The 23,806-nt window shown below is 40.9% G+C and overlaps 1 protein-coding gene across 2 annotated transcripts in view; it reads right to left on the bottom strand.

Annotated features, from left to right (window-relative positions):
* Positions 1 to 23,806, bottom strand: part of MGAT3 (beta-1,4-mannosyl-glycoprotein 4-beta-N-acetylglucosaminyltransferase) — a 143,343-nt gene that overhangs the window by 12,142 nt on the left and 107,395 nt on the right. For both annotated transcript variants that reach the window (XM_089674285.1, XM_089674286.1), the window contains exon 2: positions 1,822 to 2,804. In XM_089674285.1, the coding sequence (XP_089530411.1) occupies positions 1,822 to 2,803 (982 nt within the window). In that variant the 5' untranslated portion in view covers position 2,804. The remainder of the gene's footprint in view (positions 1 to 1,821; positions 2,805 to 23,806) is intronic.

Here is a 23,806-nt window from a genome sequence, read left to right on the forward strand (position 1 = left end):
CACAGAAGTGGCAAGATTGCCATACAAATTTCACACAGCTTGCCTTATGCTGTCAAAAAATATTTCACAGTGATACTCAACTAATCTACCCTGCTCTTTTCCAGTTATAAAGCAAACAGCTGCAAGCCAAATTATATCACAAATTCATAATGGATGCCTTACATGTCCAAAGCAGTTTTCTTGGCCCTGTTCCTATCGAAATACAAATTCCTGGCTGGGGCATTGATGTCTTACATGACAATCATATAGAGCAATTCTTTAACCTGTGTGAGAATTTGAAAACCTGCCCCTTAGTAGACCTTTAGGCTGCGTTCACACTTTCTAGCTTGAAGCTCCAAAATCAATTGTTCTCTATGGTGCATGTTCACACTTGATTATGGTGCCTGTTTGGGCAATCAAGTGTGAACAGGCACCATAGAGAACAATTGATTTTTTTAAGCTTCCAGTTTCAGATTGCTCAAGTGTGAATGCAGTCTAAGTTACATCAGAGATAACAATGATATGATAAATGCCTCCTAATGTGCACAAAAGGCACTGAAGAAAATAAAGTGCTTTATCCCTTTCAAATTCCTGCGACTTTGCCATACCTGGAATTCTTCAAGGCCTGAAGTACATTGGCACTGGTGCAGATGGCATTTTATATACACCACATCCTAATCCTTTTACACTATTCTTGTAACAGAACAGAGTATCAGAATGGTTTACTAGGTCCAATGGAATACGTATTTGCTGACAAAGAGTGTTGGTTAGAAATTACAAAGACTTATTCAAAGCCAAAAGGATTTTGCATCTGTAAATACATAGACATGTATATGGCCCTGGAGATACAGTCATATATATATATATATATATATATATATATATATATTTTATTTATTTTTTCTCAGCATGATCATTACCCCTCTGTTTTCACAGAGCAGTACTTTGCCAATTTCCCACAACTTCACTGGAAAGATATGTAAACATGCAACAATGCATAAACAGCTGCACTGACAAAATATACATTATGTTGAATCACTGTTGAAATACCAGCCATATGGTGGGTAACCATATTTATCATCAATCTCCTGAGTATTCCATTTCCTCAGCTATGACCCAAATGAGCCCACCAAAAAGCTAATTTTAATAAAGTAACCTTAGATACCTTCCTTTTCAGTTAGTGGGAAAACTTTTCCAGTGCAACTATGAGAGACCCAATGAACAAAACAAAATCCTAAATGGATATTCCAAGCAGTTTAAGATAATTGTACCGTTTTTCAGCATTCCCGCCCTTTCCAAAAACACCTCAGATATAAGGGTTTTTCATTAAATATCCAAAGTGTTGTGGGTTTTCCATGATACATTTCGGAGCATACATGTGCTCATGTGGGTCAGCTGCAGGATACTCTTGTTTTGTACCATCAAACCAACCCCCTGTTTTTATAAGCCACTTTATATAGTTCAGATCCCTTTTGTCTTCATAGTCTCCCCATCTTGGGAAATCCCCATTTTGTGCAGAAATCAGTTTGAAATGAATTCCTTCTGGTGGGAAACACCATGAGCAGTGCCAGCCAGCAAAATGTAAAGGACTTCCCACAGACCACTGAACCAATATATGTCCTGTTTTGTTCTCATACTGTCGGAAGTTAGGCATAGTATAGTATTCCCTTCTGCGGAGGCGGATACCATCTGTGCCATACACTAAGCGAAGCATTCCAATGGTGCAGCCAGAAATCACTTCAAGGGTTCCTGGTTGCTTCCAAAAGAAGCCATAGAGTGACTTGCGCATGTGAAAAGCAACTGGCTCTGTCCACCCATCATAAAGTTTAAGGAATAACACACCTTCTTTGCTTGGAATCTCATCAGCATCATCTATGATAAAGAGATCATCATTTCGCAAGTTTTGTAATCGAGATATTCCATTGCGAGTCAGAAATGTTCGTAGATAGTCATCTGCTATCCACCCATCCTGTTTACCCCCTTCCGGGAAGTGGTCTAAGAAAATATACAACACTTTTGATTTAATATAATCAAATGTTCCGTTGAGAAGCATTTGGCGAAATAAGAGAGACCGTGCTTCCCCATAAGCTGTAAAGTTTGATTCACATATTAAGAAGACATCCACAGCCCCCTCAAGCTCTTGGAATCGTGCCTCCAGGAGGTCAAATTCATGGTTGATGTTGATGGCATTGATGACACGACGAGGCTTTAAACGTGGCGTTAACCGGTCCTTTGTTGGGAGGTTGGAATGCTGAACAACTGTTGGCACTCCACAACTAGGTCCATGCCACCCAGGCAAACATACACATTCCACCCATTTCCTGCGTCTCTGGGTTTGCTGTTGTTGCTGCCGAGAAACACCAGAGAACGATTTACGTGGAGAGGGTCTTTCTGGTTTCTCAGAAGGTGGGCGGTCTAGTGCCTTTGTCCCTGGTTTGAAGCATACACCTCCTGATTTAGTTCTCACAAAATACTCTGCTGCGTCTTCCTGCAACACAAATTCTTTCGTATGCATGTCATCTATGCTAAGACTTTCACCACGTGATGAAGGTCGAGGCTTCGGTTGCTGAGCAGAAAGTTGAGGAGGCCAATAGTAACCTGGAGTACGCAAAACCTGGGCACTGTCATCCATCCTCCTTTCTACATGTTGAGGTAATAATGGCCGGGATTCCCAAAAGAATCCAGAGATGAAGTTTGGACTCAGTAACACCAATTCACGGGAGAGTGAAACATAGGAGAGGGCCTTCAAGAAATGAAGGACAGAGATCACGCAAAGGCCAGCCATACAAAGTAGCAGGAACATCCTGTGCCACCGCATCTTCATCCTGTCCAAAAAAGTAAAAAACAGGTTAGAATAAGGGAATAATCAAAACAGCTCAAAATTAGAAAATCTTCTCAGTGCTCATCGAATCTTAAAGTGTTACTAAACCCAGGACCCTGCATCCACACTATCTGGTCTCCCACAGTACACAGAACATGGAAATGCAATTACTTTAGTAAATAAAAAACTGCTAAATACCTTTTCTCAGCAGTTAGAGAAGTCTTGTGACTTCTATCAGTGTTCAGCAGAGCACTGGCTAAAGCTTGGATGAGGAATTTTCTGTCTGCTCTAGGAGGATGCAGAACCAATGACCTCTGTCTGGACAGTGCTGGTTGGCCCTGTGCTGATCACATGCATTCTCCCAAGAAAACAAAAAAAAAAACAAAAAAAAAAAAACAAAAAAAAAAACCTCTCTAGCAATATACACCAAACTGAAAATGTGCATAGTGTCTCCACACAATATGTCTTATCAGGAGATAAGAGGGGGGCACTGGAAGAAGGAGAGGATCATAGAAGTCAGGATCAAACAGTATTTTTACACAATGTAGAGGATCAACCCCTTAGGTTCCACAGCGAGTATAACAAGCATGCTTTACTGCATATACAGACTGATTTCACTGTTCTGGGTTTAGCAACTCTTTTAAATATTTGTGAATGGACAGACCATAAAATATTTAAAAATTACCCCTCCCCAATAACTGAAATAGATAACACAATACCAAGTGCAAATATGATACACAATAGACCATACGCTGTATATTAGATAGTGGATTCTGCACTAAGAATACTCAGGAAAGTATTAAAGGAAACAAGTGTCTGTGCTTCCCTTAGAAACAAGCTGAACCTGTTTACTTCTAAATGCCGATTAGACAGGAAAGCAGGGAAAGTGAGGGTGGGGGGGAGATACCAATGCCTAAACATTTTTTACTTTAATGCAAAGAATGGGGTTTCTAAGGTATTTAGCCTTTGAATCAAAAATACACATGTAAGCAAACCTGTACTTCAAATCAACATAATAAACAAATGTAAAAAATTAAACTAGATAAAACTATTTTATCTTTTGGTTGCTTCGGACTACAAATACCTCTAGGAACGTGTTACCAGAACAGAATCATAGGCCTTTTGCCCAGCAAGCCATTACGCTATAGCTACAGGCTTCTAAAGCTGGACATAGACTAGAAGAATATTGTTCAGCATTTGTTGTAAGAACATTTGTTTTCAACCACAGTGATGAGAAATTTTGAAGAAGCAGGATGTAAATTTTCTTTCGAATGTACAAATTTATAACAGCGTATGTGATTTTCATTCAGTAAAGCCTAATCAGTTATTGTAAAACTGAATGGTACAAGCAAACTGTTAAATTAGTTTAGAACACCATTCGAATGTACCAAGAATTTGCATACAAGTTTTCCTAAGACATTTTCGTAAGAAATTTCCTCAGAAATTCTACTAGTGTATACCCAGCTTTATATAGCTGGATTGGTGATTTCAAATATTATTGTTCCAGATGAACCCAAGGTGGAGCCACACACACTCTACTGCGCATACACGTACGGCCAGTGGCCATTTTGGAAACTGGAAAATTTTGATTGTTTTTGCCAATCAATACCCAATTAGGTTTGCTTACATGTGAGTGCAACCATACTTTAAATAAATGTTGTGATTATGGTTTTACACTATGTGGACCGGTCTCTCTTTGCATGTTTTCCACTACAAGTCCAAGCCTTATCCTGAGTGGTTTAGCTACCCTAAATAAGGTCCATTGTTTGGAAGATCCTTATCTGCTGTTTTGGTGATCTGGAGGAGAATTCGAGTGACCAGCTTTCTGGGTTGTTTAACAAAGCGTGATTGACCACTCTTAACAGGGGGTCATGCCTTCCTGGTAAGCTTTCTGTAGTAGTGGTTGGTGACATGACAACTGTCCTTGGATTGCTTTTGTTTCATCACAGCCTCTGGGACTTTTATTTTTGCATGGACTATTTTTTTACCGTTTTCTTATGATTATTTGTAACTTTTTAAGCACTGCACTTTTATGTATTTATTGTTGTTAAGACCTGTCACTTTTGGCCCAATTTATGGGGACTCATTTTTTCAAGATTGTAGATTAACTGATATTTTGCTTGCCTATTCTTTTTTTTATTTAGGATTGAATGGGGTTCCTTTCTGTCCTGGTGACAATTTCACCAGTAAGAAAGCAAGGGTACATATCTAATAGCAACACAGACATTTAAAAACAAAAAACACTATTTCAAAAGAGAAAAGGTAAGTTAGAACTCCCATATTTTATTACAGTTCTCTATGTCCATGCTGTCTATATTGTGGATTTGTTTCCTACTTCCCGCCTAGTGAAACCATTGTCACTAGTACAGAATGCAAAAAAAAAAAAAAAAAAAACCACCTCAGCTTAAACCTGCTCCCACCCTTTGCTAAGGGCTCGTTCACACTTGACTAATTTCTAACTCTTCCCAAACGCCCCTATAGCATTTTACAGGAGTTAGGCGTTTGGTAAGCATTTTTAATGCTCCTCAAATGCCCTATGCGTGTTTTTGAGGTGTTTTCCAATCGTTAAAACTGCACCACAAATGCCTATAATGAAGTTAATGGTATTAATGCCCTGCTAACGCCTGCCAGGAGTTTGAGGAGCATCACCATAGACTGGAATGGCAGTTGTTGAAAGGCTTCAACTCCTCCCGACTCAACATGAGGCATCAATTTTGCCGCGATGCTAAGGCTTCAGTGTGAACAGCATTGTTTGTTGCCATGTGTATAATTTTCATAGGCGTTTGAGTATTAAAAACGCCCTCAAACGCCTGCCTACAAAGCTAGTGTGAACTTAGCCCAACTCCTGTTCTAGCTACCCTGTGAAAGGAAGATGCTTATACTTACCTATATCCACAACGGTTGGCTTCAGGGGAGGGGAGAGAATGCCAACCGCTGAAATGCTTGTGCAGTAACGTCACCCATAGGCTATGGGTTTCAATGGGTCATCTGTTGTAAGCTCTCTCCCCTATCCTAAAATGGCCGGTGGGAGCTGATCTAGGGGACTGGAGCACTCTCAGAATAGATAAGATAGGTATCTTCCTTTCACATATTAGTTGCAATAGTTACAATGGGGGTGGGAGCAGGTTTAAGCATAGTTATGTAAGCTCGAAAAAGCAGGGCCCTCAATCCCCTCATGTTTTGCATTGTATTGGTATTGTTCTGTCACATGTTCTGTCCCCCTTTGTAATGTACAGCACTGAGCAAACTATTGGCGCTTTATAAATACTGTATAATAATAATAGTTAAGAAAGCCTGGACTTCTACTTTAGTCTTTCATTTATTTTTACATCTTAGAAATCTTCAAGTCAATGTACCCTTGCGTCAAAGATGGTGGTGTCCAGCTGCAATCTCAGGGCTTTTACAGATAAATAACATACAGAAAATAATATGTTAAAAGCACATACAGTATAACTTTAGAGGAAAATCATTGTTAAAATGAATGCTCTGGTGACAGGGTCTCTAAGACACATTGTATCTGAAGAGGAATTTCTGGACAATCTGGCATGGTCTGGTGACAGGGTCTCTAAGACACATTGCCAGATTGTCCAGAAATTCCTCTTCAGATACAATGTGTCTTAGAGACCCTGTCACCAGACCATGCCAGATTGTCCAGAAATTCCTCTTCAGATACAGTGTTCTTAAGAAAGTGACTTGTAGAATCTGGCACATTTTAGTGCCTATTTGACCAGGGGGACCTTGGTTTAGTAATTTTTTTTAATTTAGTTGAACCACTCATGGCACCAGAAATAGATCATCAAGTCAGAAATTCTAGAACACTCCCCCCTTGCCTATTTTTACATGCCTTTACCATTTTCAACATGCCTTATTAAAAAATAAATACATAAATTACCTTTACAACATATTAAATAGTCTCATAATATCACAACGTTTAGGCCTCTTGCACTCTGGACTTTAAGCCCCTGTGCCTGGGATTCTAGCATTCTTGTTTGGGTGAAAGGCACAGGTGCACCATCCAGTCCCGCTGCCTGTTAAAGTCTAAGCTTAAATTTACACTGACTTTCAGCAAAATGCAGGGAGAATTTATGTGCATTTCCATCCATTTTATGTGCATTTTAAACAGTTGACTTGCGTTGATGCACATTTTGATGTGCGTTGACACGTTTTAGTATGCATTAAAATTCTATACATTTTGAAAGTTTCCTGTGACATCACATCCTGTTATTGTTTGTGGGTTGGGGACCAAATTAAAGACAAGGGAAAGATTTTTTTTCTTTATTTGCATTGCGTTGTGTGTTTTACATGTGTTGCAATCATGTTGCATTTTAATGCAATGCAGGGTTGTAGTGTGAATTTTTTCTAGAAAGCTGCTGCATCTGGACACCATGACTAACATTTATTGTGTGTACCCAGGGACGAATGCCCAAATTCAGACTTGTTGCATATTAGGCATTTGTCCCTGGGGGCATACGCTCATAAACATTAGTACCACCAAGTTTAGTGTCCAAACGCAGCAGCTTTCAGCCTCTCAGACTGCTGGCAGTGGGGAAGGATACTACGATTGTGCCTTCTGAGTGCACTAAAACACTAGGATTGGCTAAATGCCTAGTCTGCATGTGTCCTTAATAGTTCCCACCAATCTTCAAAACAAAAAAAGGACAGCACTGTGACTGCATAGGCTCTGTAAAAGGAAAAAAAAAATCAAGTGCCAAAAAAAACAGTCCTGAACTGAGAGAATACAGAGGTCCATTAGTTATCTAATCTACTTGATGCTAGTGGTCTGTTCATTATAGCCATCCAATAATGTTAATATTTTTTGAATCAGAGACCAGAAACAAGCATGCAGATCAAGAGTTCTGACTAAATGTACTTGTTGAGTATTAGTTCCAGGTCAGGAACTCAAAATATAGAAGTCAATGGCGGCCAAGCATTTAGCATTGTTTTTTTAGGGAGTCAGCAAGGACAGTGCCATCACCCCTACAGCAGACGTGTCATTACATGAAACGCGTCTAGGAGGAGCCCTTGCACGCCTTGACATCACGCCGCTGGAGCAGGAGGTCCGGCGGCCACCCCATGGTTCCACTGGTCAGTGTATTCAGGAGCTTATTTTTACTCACAATCACCCTGTGCATTTATGCTCATATTGTTACTTCATTATTGATATCTTAATAAATCTTTACAATACTACACTATGAGCACTTTTATCTTTACTACTTGGCACTGAGCCTCCACACCTCAGCCCAGTATTCCAGGTACCTGTCCAAGCTGGAGTATTAAGAGTGTCAGACCAGACCATTATCCCCGGCACCCGCCGTCTGAGTGACCATCAGAGGATACTTCCATAGGACCTCCGGCTACATGAGATCTCTATATGCGCATTAAGATTGCGCTTCTGGTGAGTGGGCAATCTTTCTATACCTTCATGTCGGGATACTGGAATACACTTGCTGTGGTTTTTATTTTTTGCGCTATAAAAAAAAAAAAAAAGCCCGACAATTTTGAGAAAAACAAAAAAATAATATTTTTGGCTTTTTGCTAGTAAACATATCCAGTAAAATTGTTTAAAAAAAAAATTTCAAATTTCATCATTAATATAGGCCAAAATGTATTCTGCTACATATCTTTGCTAAAAAAAAAATTCCAATATGTGTAAATTGCTTTATGTGAAAGTTATAGTGTCTACAAATGGTGCTGTAAATATATTCTGGGCTTTTTTTTTAAACATTTTTACTAGTAATGGCAGCGGACTGCGGCGGACATTCTGACGCTGGGGGGAACTGACTTGGTGTCACTGACATCCTCAGTGACACCAATACAGTGATCAGTGCTAATAAAAATCACTGACACTGTACTAATGGCACTGGGCAGGAAGGGGCTAACATGTGGTGATCAAAGGGTTAACTGTGTGCTGTTTCTAACTGTGTGCTGTGTTTGTGCCTCACTGTAAGCACACTGCTTTGCATGGCTGCAAAGCAGTGTGCAGGAGCTGACATGGGAGAGAACTGTTTTGTTTACAAACAGTTCTCCCCCCCCAGAGATGCTAGGCAACCACTGGCCGGAACCCGGTGATTGACAGCCGAGGCCGCGAATAGCGGCACAGGTAGGGCTCGCGCATGCCCCCTACCTGGAAATGCACAATCAAGTATATATATATACACAAGTGATTTTGCGCACAGCTGTCGCCCTGTAGCAGTATTTCTGCCATGGGGTGGCACTAAAGAGGCTATAAATACGTGCAAAAGAGAAAATGAATGCAAATGCACTTAAATCATATTTTATGATTTGCAATATAATGTGGAGGTTTTAAAACTTGTCACGTTTTCATTGCTTTCTTTGTCCCCACTGAGGGGATTCACCCTTACTTTGTCAGAAATAGAGGGAATGAGCTGGGGACAGGTAGGGGACCTATTGCCCCTTTATCAGTCCAGTAGTATCTTGACAAACACAGTGGTACCTGTATTTGTTAATGAAAAGTTATATACAGTTGCTGTACAGCGCTTCAAAGTAAATGAACAAACTTCAAAACAAAAGCCTTCACAAGTCTAAGGCTAGGTTCACCTATGCAGTTTGCGTTTGTCCAGTTTCTGCGTTGCGTTTTTGCCGTGTTTTTTTTTTCTCTTGTTTCTAGGCAGATTTAAAATGCAAAACGCATTAAATAAAAAACGCACAACATGCTTTTCTGCAGTGTTTGCATTGTATATAGAACCACAAATGCAACTTTTTGCGTTCAAAAAAGTCCATGACCCTTTCCCAAAAAACAAACCGTGTGGAGAGGTGAACCTTAGGAAACCATGGTAAATGGACTGTAGTGAGTTTCTGAAAAACGCTGCGGAAAACACTTAGGTGTGAACCTAGGGTAATGCTCGTCAGCCTCAACACACACACGCATGCTTGTCAGCCTCAACATACAGTTTTTGTAGGCTGACAAACGTTACCTCTGGCAGGCTTGACCTGTTTGCTCTCCAGGCTGCAGAACCCTGAACGTATGTCTCAGCTGCTGATATATTAACTTTTGGGGGAATGTATTTCCTGGGGTGGACTGAGGTTCTGGAACGTATAAGGCTAGGTTCACACCTATGCAATTTGCGGTAATCCGTTTCTGCAGTGCTATTTGTAGTGCGTTTTTTGATGCGTTTTTTCGTCAAATTGTTGCTGGGCAGAATAAAATGCAATACTTGCTTTTCTGCGTCTCCACTGAAATCTATAGAACCAAAAACGCAACACTTTGGGTTTGAGCCTGGGTTCACATATATGGGGTGCATCGCATGTGATTTGCACAGGAACCACACCGCATTCCTGTGCAAATCACATTCGATTTGCGTGCACTGTGATTGGAGCCATACATACCGAAAAGGTGCAGGACCACACTAGGGTCTACACTAGAATCGGATCTCATGGGTATTCACACCTATGCGATCCGATTCTGCACATCGCACCACATTTTGCCGACCACTTTCGGGGTGTTGTTAACTTAACATACACACCTGCATCGGTTTGCATGAACGGGGTGAGATTCTGATGCGGTGCGGATTACGCACAGAAAAACGCTGTGAATTCCGGACCACATCAGTGTGAACCAGGGCTGAAAGTCAGATCAAAATAATAATATAGAAGCATGAACCTAGTTTTGAAGTAGGTTCCCTTCTGGGCAACATGACTGATCTGTGTGAAGTGTCACTTTTGGCCTGAGGATCCTTTGGTCTACTGAGAAACTGCAACTCATTTTGCTGGCAAGACAATACATGTGCAATAAACAATTCTTCCTACTAATTAATGAAAAAAAAGATTTTGTTTAGCAATGTTTATAGTGAAAAGTTGAATGCATCCATCTGACCTGAACCAAGAGCAAAGTTTCCCATAAACGTAGGATGACAGCTACCAACCAGACAAATGAAAAATTCAGCTCTGTGGGTGAGAAACACTAATGGTGGCCAAGTGTTCCCAAAAACAATGATCAAACAGCTTAGAGGTCATTGGTCCATAAATAAAATAGTGGCAGCAGCAATGTCCCCTGCATCTTTCCCCTCCAATGTGCACTGAACCGTCAACGTTTTACTGGTTTAAAGTGGATCTTTAGTCAGCAGTTTGGTTTGTTGGTGGCGAACTTCTTTACCACCACAAGAACAGCAAGAAAAAAAAAAAAAGTTCTGTTTGGTTACAACCAACTACAAATGCACATTGTTCTGTGTTTTGATTAATTAAAATGCATATTGTAGTACATTAAAATAAAAAAGTGTACATAAACTTATAAAAGAGGGATTAAAATGCAATTCAAACCAAAAGCACATTTCTGTTTTTGGTGAATACAGGCTGGTTGAATTACAACCTTTAAACATCTATGTGTAATTAATATGAAGTATCTAGTCTGGTCAGTGCTTCCACATAAGAGCTAACAAACTCATTGACTATTTATGCCAGGGGTCCTCAAACTTTTTAAACAGAGGGCCAGTTCACTGTCCCTCAGACCGTTGGAGGGCCGGACTATAGTTTCAAAAAAAAAAAAAAAAAAAAAAAACACCCTATGAACACATGCGGACACAGTACAGGAGATGACCAGAGACTTCGGACATACAACGGCGGCGGGAATACTGGGCCGGCCACTCCATAAGACGCACAGACATGTGCCCCATCGTTGGGGTGAGTGGGGTGGCGGTGGGAGTGTTTGGGAGGAATAGTGCCCCATCGTTGGGGTCAGTGGGGGGGGGGGGGAATAGTGCCCCATCGTTGGGGTCAGTGGGGGGGGGGGGGGGGGGGGAGGAATAGTGCCCCATCGTTGGGGTCAGTGGGGGGGGGGGGGGGGGAGGAATAGTGCCCCATTGACACCAATGATGGGGCACTATTCCTCCCACTGACACCAATGACACTTAACTTGATGACCCCTGCTCCAGCATGGTGCTGCTGGTTGCATACCTGGTTGCAGCAGCACCATCAGCACGGCACACTTACCTGTCAGCTGCCCTTCACTCCGGCCTCTTCCTCACTCGATGTTCGCGGGGCCGCTCGGCTCCGCCTCCTCGCAGGTGATTGGCCACCTGTGTGTCTTTCCTGAGCTACAGTTCTGGCGCCCAATCACCGGTGAAGAGGCGGAGCCGAGCGGCAGGAGTGAGGGAGTGGCCAGAGTGAATGAAGGAGCAGCGCTTCCTGGACTGGATCTTCGTGGGACTGGGACCGGAGCCAGGTAAGGTACAGCAGCCCCCTGCCCACCCCTGTACTTAGTGTCCCTTCCTCGTGGAAAATACGCCCTTGCCGTAGGGCCGGATAAATGGCCTTGGCGGGCCGCATGTGGCCCGCGGGCCGTAGTTTGGGGACCCCCGATTTATACACTGACACTAATTGCAATTTAAAAAGCCACAGATGTGGGACATTAACCTCTAATTGGCATTTTCACCTGTGTGTGTCAGCTTGTGTTTCTGTACCAAGGCCAGACATTCCAGGGTAAACTTTTGATCATGGCCATTTGGGCGATTTCTGTTATTATGATTTAAAAAGGAGCCAAACAACTATTTGATAATAAATGGCTTCATATGATCATCATCCTTCAATAAAAGAGCATTTTTTGGCATGATCAGTCATAATTGCAATATCAATGCCAAAATTTCACAATTTCTGCCAGGGTATGTAAACTTTTGAGCACAACTCTTTAAAAAAAAAAAAAAAAAACAAACCACACGATAGATCCGGATGTATTGAAGAGATTTTAAAAAAGTCACAATTTTTTTTTTAACATACTGTCAATGCAGTACAGTGTCATCATATAACTGGTGCGGTGGTACTCAAGGACAATGACTGGTGACAGGATGTAAAAAAAAAAAAAAAATAATTTAAAACCTTTTTTTATTTTATACTACTTTAAAAAAAACAAAAAAAAAAACAAAAAAACACATGACTTTTTCTACTCCTGTGACCAGAGCAATACAATGTTATCATAGTAACATTGTACTACTCTGGGTAAGTGATCAGGATTATTTATTTTTTTACATGTTATGATTGCTCAAACCAACAAATTTCATTGGTATAAGGAATGGATTCATTCAGTAGTTTTTGTTGTGATCAGCCACAGCTGATCACATGCTACAGATGGGCTGTGATTGACCCAGTCTGTACATGACCAATCACAGCTAGCAGCACAATTGTAAGCAATGAATGGCATGAAAGGAAGCCATTCATTGTTTACAACCGTCACGTGATCTGCTGTGATTGCTCACAGTGATCACATGACAATGCAGCAGCCTGGTGTAGTGATCTGTCCTCGGATGTGTCCGATGGACACAGCCAATGACACATCGCGCCGAAACGTGGCTCGTGGGGTGTGATCATGGAAGGATGTCATGTGACATCCTCCCAGGATAATAGAGATCCCGCCCGGTCTTCATCTTACAAATAGGCTGGGCGGGAAGAAGCTAAAGTGACAAGACAATATCCTTATTTTCCAAAAATTTGCCACACACATCCACTACTTAAAGTCGTTGTACAGGCTGAAGGTTTTTTGCCTTCATGCATTCTATGCATGAAGTTAAACCTTTTGTGTGCTGCTCCCGCCTCAGCCCCCCCTCCCCAATACTCACCTGAGCCCCCTCTTGATCCAACTTTTTCAACTTACTTTACCAGAACAAGCTGTCCAGCAAAAGTGACAGAGGGGTGAGACCAGGGGCCTCCAAACTTTCTAAACAAAGGGTCAGTTTACTGTCCTTCAAACTTTAGGGGGGACAGACTGTGGCCAGTGGAGAAGAAAATGCTCCAGCATAAGTGGGAGTAAACAGTGCCCCATCATTTGTTTTAGTAGGAGGAATAATGCCCCATTGTTGATATCAGTGGGAGGACTAGCACCCCATCATTGGTGTCTGAGTGAGGAACAGTGCCCATCACTGGTGTCAGTGGGAGGAATGACGCAAATAGAAGCAAGCAAAGGGCAACATCTGACCTTTGGGCCACAATTTGGCAGCAAACTATATAGCACTGAGAGATGCTTACAATGGACAACATTTATTCATTTATGTAACACCTTTATCCCAAAAGAAAAAACAGCTTGCTGTAACTGTTTACAAAGTGTTAGTTTGGTTTTACATGGCCACAGCAAAGGTGCAGCACAATGTATCTGTGGTTTTTACTGCAGATTACCCACGGTTTCCAATATTATTATACAGTATTTATAAAGCACCAATAGTTCGCTCAGTGCTGTACATTACAAAGGGGGACAGAACATGTGACAGAATACCAATACAATGCAAAACATGAGGGGCCCTGCTCTTTCGAGCTTACAATCTAGGAGAATACAATTCTATTAGATCGCATGTTTTTGGTGTGTTTTCTGAAAGTGCAACGAAGGTCCTGCATACTGCATCTTTGGTGTATCAGAAAATCTAAACACAGTTGGTAACCTGAACAAAAACTACGGCTACACTGTGCTGCATATGCGCTACGGTTTGGCAATGTGAAAAAAAAATCGCCTGTAGCTGGAGTTCAGCTTCTTTTTTTTAGTCAAAGCCATCTAAATCTGCTAGTCTAACATTACCTTCTCCCCAGACTGACAATATTGCCGTCCAAAAGGTGACAGCTTTACTACTTCATCCAGAGTGCAGGCACCTTAAGACAGGAAATGTGTTACTGGTTGGAAAACCAGGTGAAATAATGGCAAAAAAAAAAAGCCTAAAGAAAAAAAAAAAATAGAAAACTAAAGTAGCTCCCACATCCATGGATTGGTAAAATGCACTTTGTTTTTTTTTTGGGGTTTAATACCACTTTAAGTATTAAAACAGTTCATTTTCTAGTGTAAATGTTCCATTAGCTAAGTGAATAAGGTGAAGCTGTGCTACTATCAATCATGTAGAAGGGAAATAAGATTTTTATTGCATGTGATTTACACAGTTTTAGTCGTATAGTTCACCGTTTCTTCTCCAGGGCCTCTGCTTAAAAAAAATAAATAATAATGTTTGAGGATTATAAGTAGTGATGCACCGATATATCAGCCACCAAAAATTGTTGGATAAAAATAGGGTTATCTGCATTTTGCTGAAAAAAAAAAAAAAAAAAAAAAAGTGCCGACTTACAAAATCGCATCCAACCGAATTCAATGCAAAAATGCCTAGATTAATGTTTATAATATACACACATATATATATATATATATATATATATATATATATACACACATACACATACACACACACATATACATATATATATATACACACACACACACACTGTTCCAAATTATTATGCAAATGATATTTTTCTCATTTACCTAAATAATTGATGTAAACAACAGTCAGCATAATTCTCATGTTAACTATTAAGAGTACAATTCAAATTTTATTGAACAAACCTCCTAATAACAGTATTTTTTTTAAACATAAAAAACTTACAATGCATTGTTCCAAATTATTATGCACAGTAAGTTTCAAAACACTGTAAAGAACTGAAAATTGTCATTTGTTGTGTTTGCAGCATATTTACTGAAATCAAAAGCTATGTCAAATCAAACTTTTAACAACTTTTTAAACATTTTAACAGGTCATGTTACATTTTAACATAGGACCCCTTATTTGATAGCAGCTTCACAAGTCTTGCATCCATTGAACTTGCTAGTTTTTGGGCAGTTTCTGCTTGAATTTGTTTGCAAGATGTCAGAATAGCCTCCCAGAGCTGCTGTTTGGATGTAAACTGCCTCCCACCCTCATAGATCTTTTGCTTGAGGATGCTCCAAAGGTTCTCAATAGGATTGAGGTCAGGGGAGGATGGAGGCCACACCATGACTCTCTCTCCTTTTATCCCCATAGCAGCCATTGATGCAGAGGTATTCTTTGCAGCATGAGATGGTGCATTGTCATGCATGAAGATGATTTTATTGCGGAAAGCATAGTTCTTCCTTCTGTACCAGGGAAGAAAGTGGTCAGTCATAAACTCCACATACTTTGCAGAGGTGATCTTTACACCTTCGGGGACCCTAAAGGGGCCGACCAGCTCTGTTCCCATAAATCCAGCCCAAAACATGACTCCACCACCACCTTGCTGATGTCGCAGCCTTGTTGGAACAGGGTGGCCGTCCACTGACCATCCACGGTTGCACGGTACTCATCAGTGAACAAAGTGAAGAAAATTAGTCTTCAGGTATTTTTCTGCCCAATGCAGCCGTTTCTGCTTGTGAGAATTGGTTAGCGGTGGCCAAATAGAAGGTTTATGCACAGTTGCAAGACTCTGGAGGACTCTACACCTTGATGTCCATGGGACTCCAGAGGCACCAGCAGCTTCAAATATCCGTTTGCTGCTATGTAATGGTATTTTAGAAGCTGCTCTCTTGATCCGATGCATGGATCTGGCAGAAATCTTCCTCAATGTGCCTTTATCTGCACGAACCCGCCTGTGCTCCGAATCAGCCACAAATCTCTTAATAGTGCGATGATCACGCTTAGGTTTTCGTGAAATATTTAATGTTTTCATACCTCGTCCAAAGCATTGAACTATTTCACGCTTTTCGGCAGCAGAGAGATCCTTTTTCTTCCCCATATTGCTTGAAAATGGTGCTCTGCGTAATAATGTGGAACACCCTCCTTTAGTAGTTTTTCCTTAAATTGCTCACCTGCCAATCTAATTATCACAGGTGTCCGAAATGGTTTTCAGTGATCAAAAGAGCCCTGAGACACAATGCCATCCATGAGTTAAACTGAAAAAATATTTAATCTTTGTGACACTTAAATAGAATTTGCATAATAATTTGGAACAGGGTATATATACATTTCATTTTCTGTCCAATTTTTGTATGCTACCTTCAATAAAAGTTATTTACGTTACTGCATTGTATTTATTAAATTCATATTCATTTTAATTCTTGATATATTAATGAAAACATGAATACAATTTATATTAAAAACAAAAAAACTGTCCATTTCAGTTTTGGGCCAAGGGCATCCTGAATTTTTGGTTTTGGTCTGGAATTTTTGATTTAATAATTTTCTAGCAATAAAAGCTGTTTTTTTTTTTTTTACATGTGAGACATGTCAGAATATGCTTGGGAAGCAAGTGGTTAAAATATCGTAGAGTTTTTTTTTTTTCCCCAGACATCAGTTACTCGAAGATTATTGAAAGTAGTGCCGGAAAGAGACAGATATGTTATACAGAAAAGCACTGTCACATATTATTCCCTCAATACAAGGTTAAAGGAAAATGAATAGGTTAGATTTCTCTCCCACACAGTTACCATGGTGCAAATCTTTTAACACCTATACAAAAACTCTGCCAAATCCTCTAACACATAAACACTGCATTGCAAGCTTCCAATCTAAATAGCCAATTACTCAAACTCTATGACAGAAAACATTCCACAGACACATATGACATTCAAACACTAACCTTTCCTAGGCCCACACAGTGTCACAACTATCTACTATTCTTAGTCATGGTGAGAACTAAATAGGAAGCTCCCTATTAAGTGTTGCTATAATTCTGAAATCTGGGGAAGTGAAGATTACTTGTTATAACCTATATATGTGAACAGGAAGCTTAAGCACATGTGGTTTCTGGGTGCACAGTGCATTGGATGCTTAATATGTAAACCCAACATTTAATTTTCCCGATATGTGACTATGTAACACGTATCCATTTCTCCTTGTACTGCTTCCTTTGTGTGAAATCCCTGGTGATCCTGTCCAGTCCCTCTGCTATCTTATTAAAAAATGACCACACTAGGCATGAGAGCACAGCTCTCTAGTTATGCCAGGAACTCAACTGTTATTCACTGGGAAGACCAGTGTACTGTTGTTTCTCCACCCTCACTACTCTATGCAGCTGAGAACAGAGGGTGTTTGACACTTATAAGAAAAAAAAAGCCTGTGTGTGTGGGATTTATAATGTTTTGTTATAATGAATACATAAATATTTTGCCTTTTGTTTCTATTTTAACCACTTCCCGACCGCCCTATAGCAGAAATACAGCTACAGGGCGGCATGGGAGCACAAAATCACGTACATATACATGATTTTGCATTTCCTGGTAGGAGGCGCGTGCATGCCCTATCCACGCCGCCAGTCATGGCCGTCAATCACAGAGTCCCGGCCGGTGATTGCAGAGGATCTCCGACAATACAGTTCTCCTCCCTGTCGGCTCGTGCACACTGCACAGCACAGCCATCCAAAGTAGTGTGCTTACAGTGAAGCACACGGACACAGGACAGAGTGAAACAGCAAACAGTTAACCTTTTGATCGCCCCTCATGTTCACCCCTGCCTGCCCAGTGTCAGTGCTTTTTTTGTAGCACTGATCACTGCATTGGTGTCACTGGGAATGTCAGTGACACCAAGTCAGTTCCCCCACAGTCCCACTATAAGTCGCTGATCTCCACCATTACTAGTAAAAATATATAAAAAAAAAAAAAAGACCAGTAAATTTGATGCCATTTGTAAACGCTATATAAACGTTCACGTAAACCAATTAATTTACATGTATTGGGACTTTTTTTTTTTTTTTTATCAAAGACATGTAGCAGAATACATTTTGGCTTAAATTTATGACAAAATTTGTTTTTTTACTGGTCATGTTTAACAGCAAAAAGGACGTACATTTCATTTGGGTGCAGCGTTGTATGACCGCGAATTGTCAGTTAAAGTAACGCAGTGCCGTAACGCTGGTCAGGAAGGGGGGGGGGGGGAATCCTCAGGAGGTTAAGTGGTTAAACTGAATGAATTGTTTTACAAGGTGAGTGTTTACATATACTTCAAATCTTTCTGACTAGCATAGCCAGGTGTCTTCGGGTGCTCAGGAAGAAGTAGGAATGTACCAAAGCAGGCCTAACAACAAAAATCAACTTATTACCAACTGAAAAAAACTTGACTACAGTCCTCTTTATATCACGAGAAAAACAACATTTCTGACAAGATTTTAGTTCTGTCTCCCCACTAGACAGGCTTTCCCTTACTTCTGGTCCTATGACACCCATACAAGAAATTACGGTACAGGTGCCACTGAGACATGATGGCTGGAATTACTTGAGTAATAGTTTTGCCCTGCTGGGGCAGTTGAAATCACATTCAAGATGGCAGCGCTCACCAGTCTCAGGACTTTTAGATGCCTACACAGGAGAGGCTTAAAGTGTTTGTTCACCTTTACAGAAAAAAAATGTAAAAGTGAACACTGGCCACCCTTATGTCTCCTGCCCCCCCCCCACCCACCTTCCCAATAGCCACTCCAGAGACCAGGGAATTGGTTCCTCTCTCTCCGTGGGGACTGGGAGGGTGGGGAAGGAGTTGGTGTTCCTTCTCCTGTACATTTTTTTTTGTAAAGGTGAACCAAACCCTCAAAAACGTGCATAAAATGTTAAAAGCATAGGAAGATTTTTGTTGAAATGAATGGTTTGGTGACAGGGTCTAGGAAGTACTCCTGATACTTTGTTGATGTAGCACAAGGGATATCATGTTGTAAAGTGCGCTTACAATACAAAGCATTCTGCAGAAACACTTTAATGCCCAAATGTTAGTAAGGGTGGTCTTATGAATAAGCCGATTCGAATTGTGAATTGCACTAACATGTTTCTGCACAAAAAAACTCTGCCAGAGATGGAAGATATAAAATCTGCCCATTGACTTATCCTTGAGAGGTACTGTTTTGGGGGGGTCTTTTATAGTCTAACACTTTATACTGGGGCTCAGCAACTGGTCGATCACAATCTACCTATTGATTGCAGATGACAGGTAGATTGTGATTCTGTTGTGCCGACTGCAAAGCTGGAAGAAGTCCTAGGCTCCTTCTTGGCTCGGACATGTCATAGGAGGGTCACATCTAAGGTCGGTTTGGGAATTTCTGCTGAGGGTTACATACTGGCTTCAGAGCTATGAGGTACTTACTGTTGACTCATGCACTTTGTATTAATTGATCCTGACCCATGAAGTGTGTTACTTATTGACCCCTGCACTCTGCATTATTTACTCCTGATCCCTTTGCTCTGCCTTACTCCTAACCCTGGGACTTTACAATACATGCTCCTGACCCGGGGGCTCTACATTGCTCACTCCTGAACCCTACACATTGCATTACACATTACTGACCCCTGAACTCTGCATTGCTTACTACTGACCTCTGAACACTGTCAATACTTACCCCTGAACTCTGTGTTACTACTGACTTCTGAACTCTACAGGGTAGCCTACCCCTTGTTACAAGTAACAACCTTAAAAGGGAATCATAATTAGAAAAACATGCTGTCCTATATATGGATATAGTATAATAGATTATAAAAAACACTGGTATGGAGCAGATATTTTTCAAATAAATAATATGTTGCATCTAAGATCGTACGTTTAATTATGCTTTTGATCATATTTAAGGTTGCGGCACCTTTTATGATTTTATATGTAATATATACTGTTTTTTTAATCTCTATATATTTTTTTTGTTTAAAAAAAAACTTGTGTACATTTGTGAGGAAAAAAACAAAAAAAAAACAACAAAAAAACACTTACGTAATACAGAGAGCACTCAAAACATTTTTATGCATTATGTTGACCTTCTCTGGAGAAAGGCTTACCTATGTTCTGAGCCACTATTGACACTACACCTTTGATTTTCCACATATAGTGGTTGGCTCTATGGTTTATCTAATTATACTGTTTAAAGTAATGAGATGCTGTCATTGTTTCTCCCATTCTGAAAATGCTAGCTTCCTGGCTTTTATACTAAACCTGGGTACACACTATAAGTTTTTAATTCAACCCAGTGGGCCACTGGCTGAATTACTATTAGCACTCTGGCGGAGATTTACTAAAAATGGTGCACACGGAATCTGGTGAAGCTGTGCACGGAAACCAATCAGCTTCTAGGGTTTATTGTCAAAGCTTAATTGAACAAGCTAAAGTTAGAAGCTGATTGGTTGAAATGCACAGCTGCACTGGATTCTGTGTGATTCAATACATACAATTCTTTAAGAACTAATCGCACAAAATAATCTGGACCATTTCTAAAGGGTTTTCCTTTCTTGTATTGGTTACTAGGGGTACTGGACTTGCTTATCTCTATCACTAGTTTCACTTCCTCATTAAATAGGATTTTAAGTGTTGCTATTCGTTTCTATGAACAATGTACCTTTCATAATTATTCAGAGTTTTTGATCTACTTTGATGTGTTTGGTTTATGTGCCAAGATTTATAGGACCTCTCCTTCCTGCAAACAGTGGCAGCTACAGTATCTCACAGAAGGAAGTACACCCGTCACATTTTTTGGAAATATTTTATTATATCTTTTCATGTGACAACACACACGAAATAACACTTTGCTACAATGTAAAGTAGTGAGTGTACAGCTTGTATAACAGTGTGAATTTGCTGTCCCCTCAAAATAACTCAACACACAGCCATTAATGTCTAAACTGCTGGCAACAAAAGTGAGTACACCCCTAAGTGAAAATGTCCAAATTAGGCCCAATTAGACATTTTCCCTCCCTGGGGTCATGTGACTCAGTGTTACAAGGTCTCGTGTGAATGGGGAGCAGGTGTGTTAAATTTGGTGTTATCGCTCTCATTCTCTCATACTGGTCACTGGAAGTTCAACATGGCACCTCATGGCAAAGAACTGAGGACCTGAAAAAAAGGATTGTTGCTCTACATAAAGATGGCCTAGGCTATAAGATTTCCAAGACCCGGTAACTGAGCTGCAGCACGGTGGCCAACACCATACAGTGGTTTAAAAGGACAGGTTCCACTCAGAACAGGCCTCGCCATGGTCGGCCAAAGAATTTGAGTGCACGTGCTCAGCATCATATCCAGAGGTTGTCTTTGGGAAATAGACGTATGAGTGCTGCCAGCATTGCTGCAGAGGTTGAAGGGGGGGGGGGGGGTCAGCCTGTTAGTGCTCAGACCATACCTCACACTGCATCTAATTGGTCTGCAAGGCTGTCGTCCCAGAAGGAAGAATCTTCTAAACATGATGCACAAAAAAAGCCCGCAAACAGTTTGCTGAAGACAAACAAAGGACATGGGTTACTGAAACCATAGAATGTGGTCTGATGAAACCAAGATAAACATATTTGGTTCAGATGGTGTCAAGCGTGTGTGGCAACAACCAGGTGAGGAGTACAAAGACTCACTCCTGACCCCTGTCAAGCATGGTGGTGGGAGTATCATGGTCTGGGGCTGCATGAGTGCTGCCGGCACTGCAGAGCTACAGTTCATTGAGGGAACCATGAATGCCAACATGTACTGTGACATACTGAAGCAGTATGACTGAGAGACTGGGCCGCAGGGCAGTATTCCAACATAACGACCCAAAACACACCTCCAAGACAACCACTGCCTTGCTAAAGAAGCTGAGGATAAAGGTGATGGACTAGCCAAGCATGTCTCCAGACCTAAACCCTATTGAGAACCTGTGGGGCATCATCAAATGGAAGGTGGAGGAGCGCAAGGTCTCTAACATTCACAAGCTCCATGATGTCATCATGGAGGAGTGGAAGAGGACTCCAGTGGCAACCTGTGAAGCTCTGGTGAACTCCATGCCCAAGAGGGTTAAGGCAATGCTGGAAAAAAAAAAATGGTGGCCACAAAATATTGACACTGTGCCCAATTTGGACATTTTCACTTACGGGTGTACTCACTTTTGTTGCCAGTGGTTTAGACATTAATGGCTGTGTTGAGTTATTTTGAGGGGACAGCAAATGTACACTGTTATACAAGCTGTACACTCACTACTTTACATTGTGGCAAAGTGTAATTTCTTCAGTGTTGTCACATGAAAAGAAAAAAAAAAAAAAACATTTACAAAAACGTGAGGGGTGTACTCACTTCTGTGAGATACTGTATGTAAGCCTTGCAGTATTCATACTGTGTATACGATGGAGAAGCTTGTACACCTCCTAAACAGAAATTCAAAGTTCAAGCATAATCGCAAACTGGTCCCAGGCAAAGAACTCTAAAGCATAAAATGGTTACCCACAGTCACACTGTTTGCAGCTTGCGAAACTTGCTGAAGTCAGCATGTACAGCCTATAAATACATATTTGCCCCGTAAACAACCATAAGATAAAAATGGAGCTAGCACACAACAAAATCCTCTGAAATCAACTATTAGAAACTATTTGCAGCCTTAAGGCTTAAAGAAGCTGAGGATAAAGGACTAGCCAAGCATGTCTCCAGACCTAAACCCTATTGAGCATCTGTGGGGCATCATCAAATGGAAGGTGGAGGAGTGCAAGGTACACCTGGGTCAATTTTTTTAAAATTTTAATCATTTTTCAGAGAGCTCCTGAGATGGACAATGTACTATTGGATGTGCAGTGTGCATAGGGCAGTGCACCACAACTACAAGCACTGCTCATAACAGACGCAGGTGAAGGAGAAAAGGAGAGGCTCGGAAGATCACAGAGGATGTTACGAGGAAGACAGACGATAAACAGTTTCTTGAAAAATGGGTTATAGGGTCATTTGATAAAGTTTCCAGCAGGAAAGTTAACAACCGTCCTTCCACCATGGACAGTACACTACAGTGGACAGTTTACCAAAATAATTTCTCAATACTTTGTGAAGTTATCCACCCACCTGTTCTTTAACAGCAATTACAATGTAGATAGATTGCTAGCCTTCCTCCTAACATTACATCACCTTAGATTTCACGCAAGTTACTCTATGCCAGGGGTCCTCAAACTTTTTAAACAGGGGGCCAGTCGACTGTCCCTCAGACCGTTGGAGGGCCGGACTAATATATATATATATATATATATATATATATATATATATATATATATATTCTCACACACACACACACACACACACACACACACACCCATCAATGCAGCCTCACCAGTGTCCATCAATGCAGTATGATCAGTGTCCATTAATGCAGCCTCACCAGTGTCCATCAATGCAGTCTAATCAGTGTCCTTCTCCTCGGCTGTCTGTCACTGCCCAGCGCGAGAGAACTGCAGGCAGTCCCTCCAGATATCACAGACACCACCCCTCTATCATTTACACGCCGTGCCGGCCAGATCTACATCCCCAGCACACAGGAATATCACTGGGGGTGGAGCAGAGG

This window comes from Staurois parvus, unplaced genomic scaffold, assembly GCF_062004578.1.
Source record: "Staurois parvus isolate SC_StPar_1 unplaced genomic scaffold, SC_StPar_1.0 ptg000149l, whole genome shotgun sequence".
Lineage (NCBI taxonomy): Eukaryota > Metazoa > Chordata > Amphibia > Anura > Ranidae > Staurois > Staurois parvus.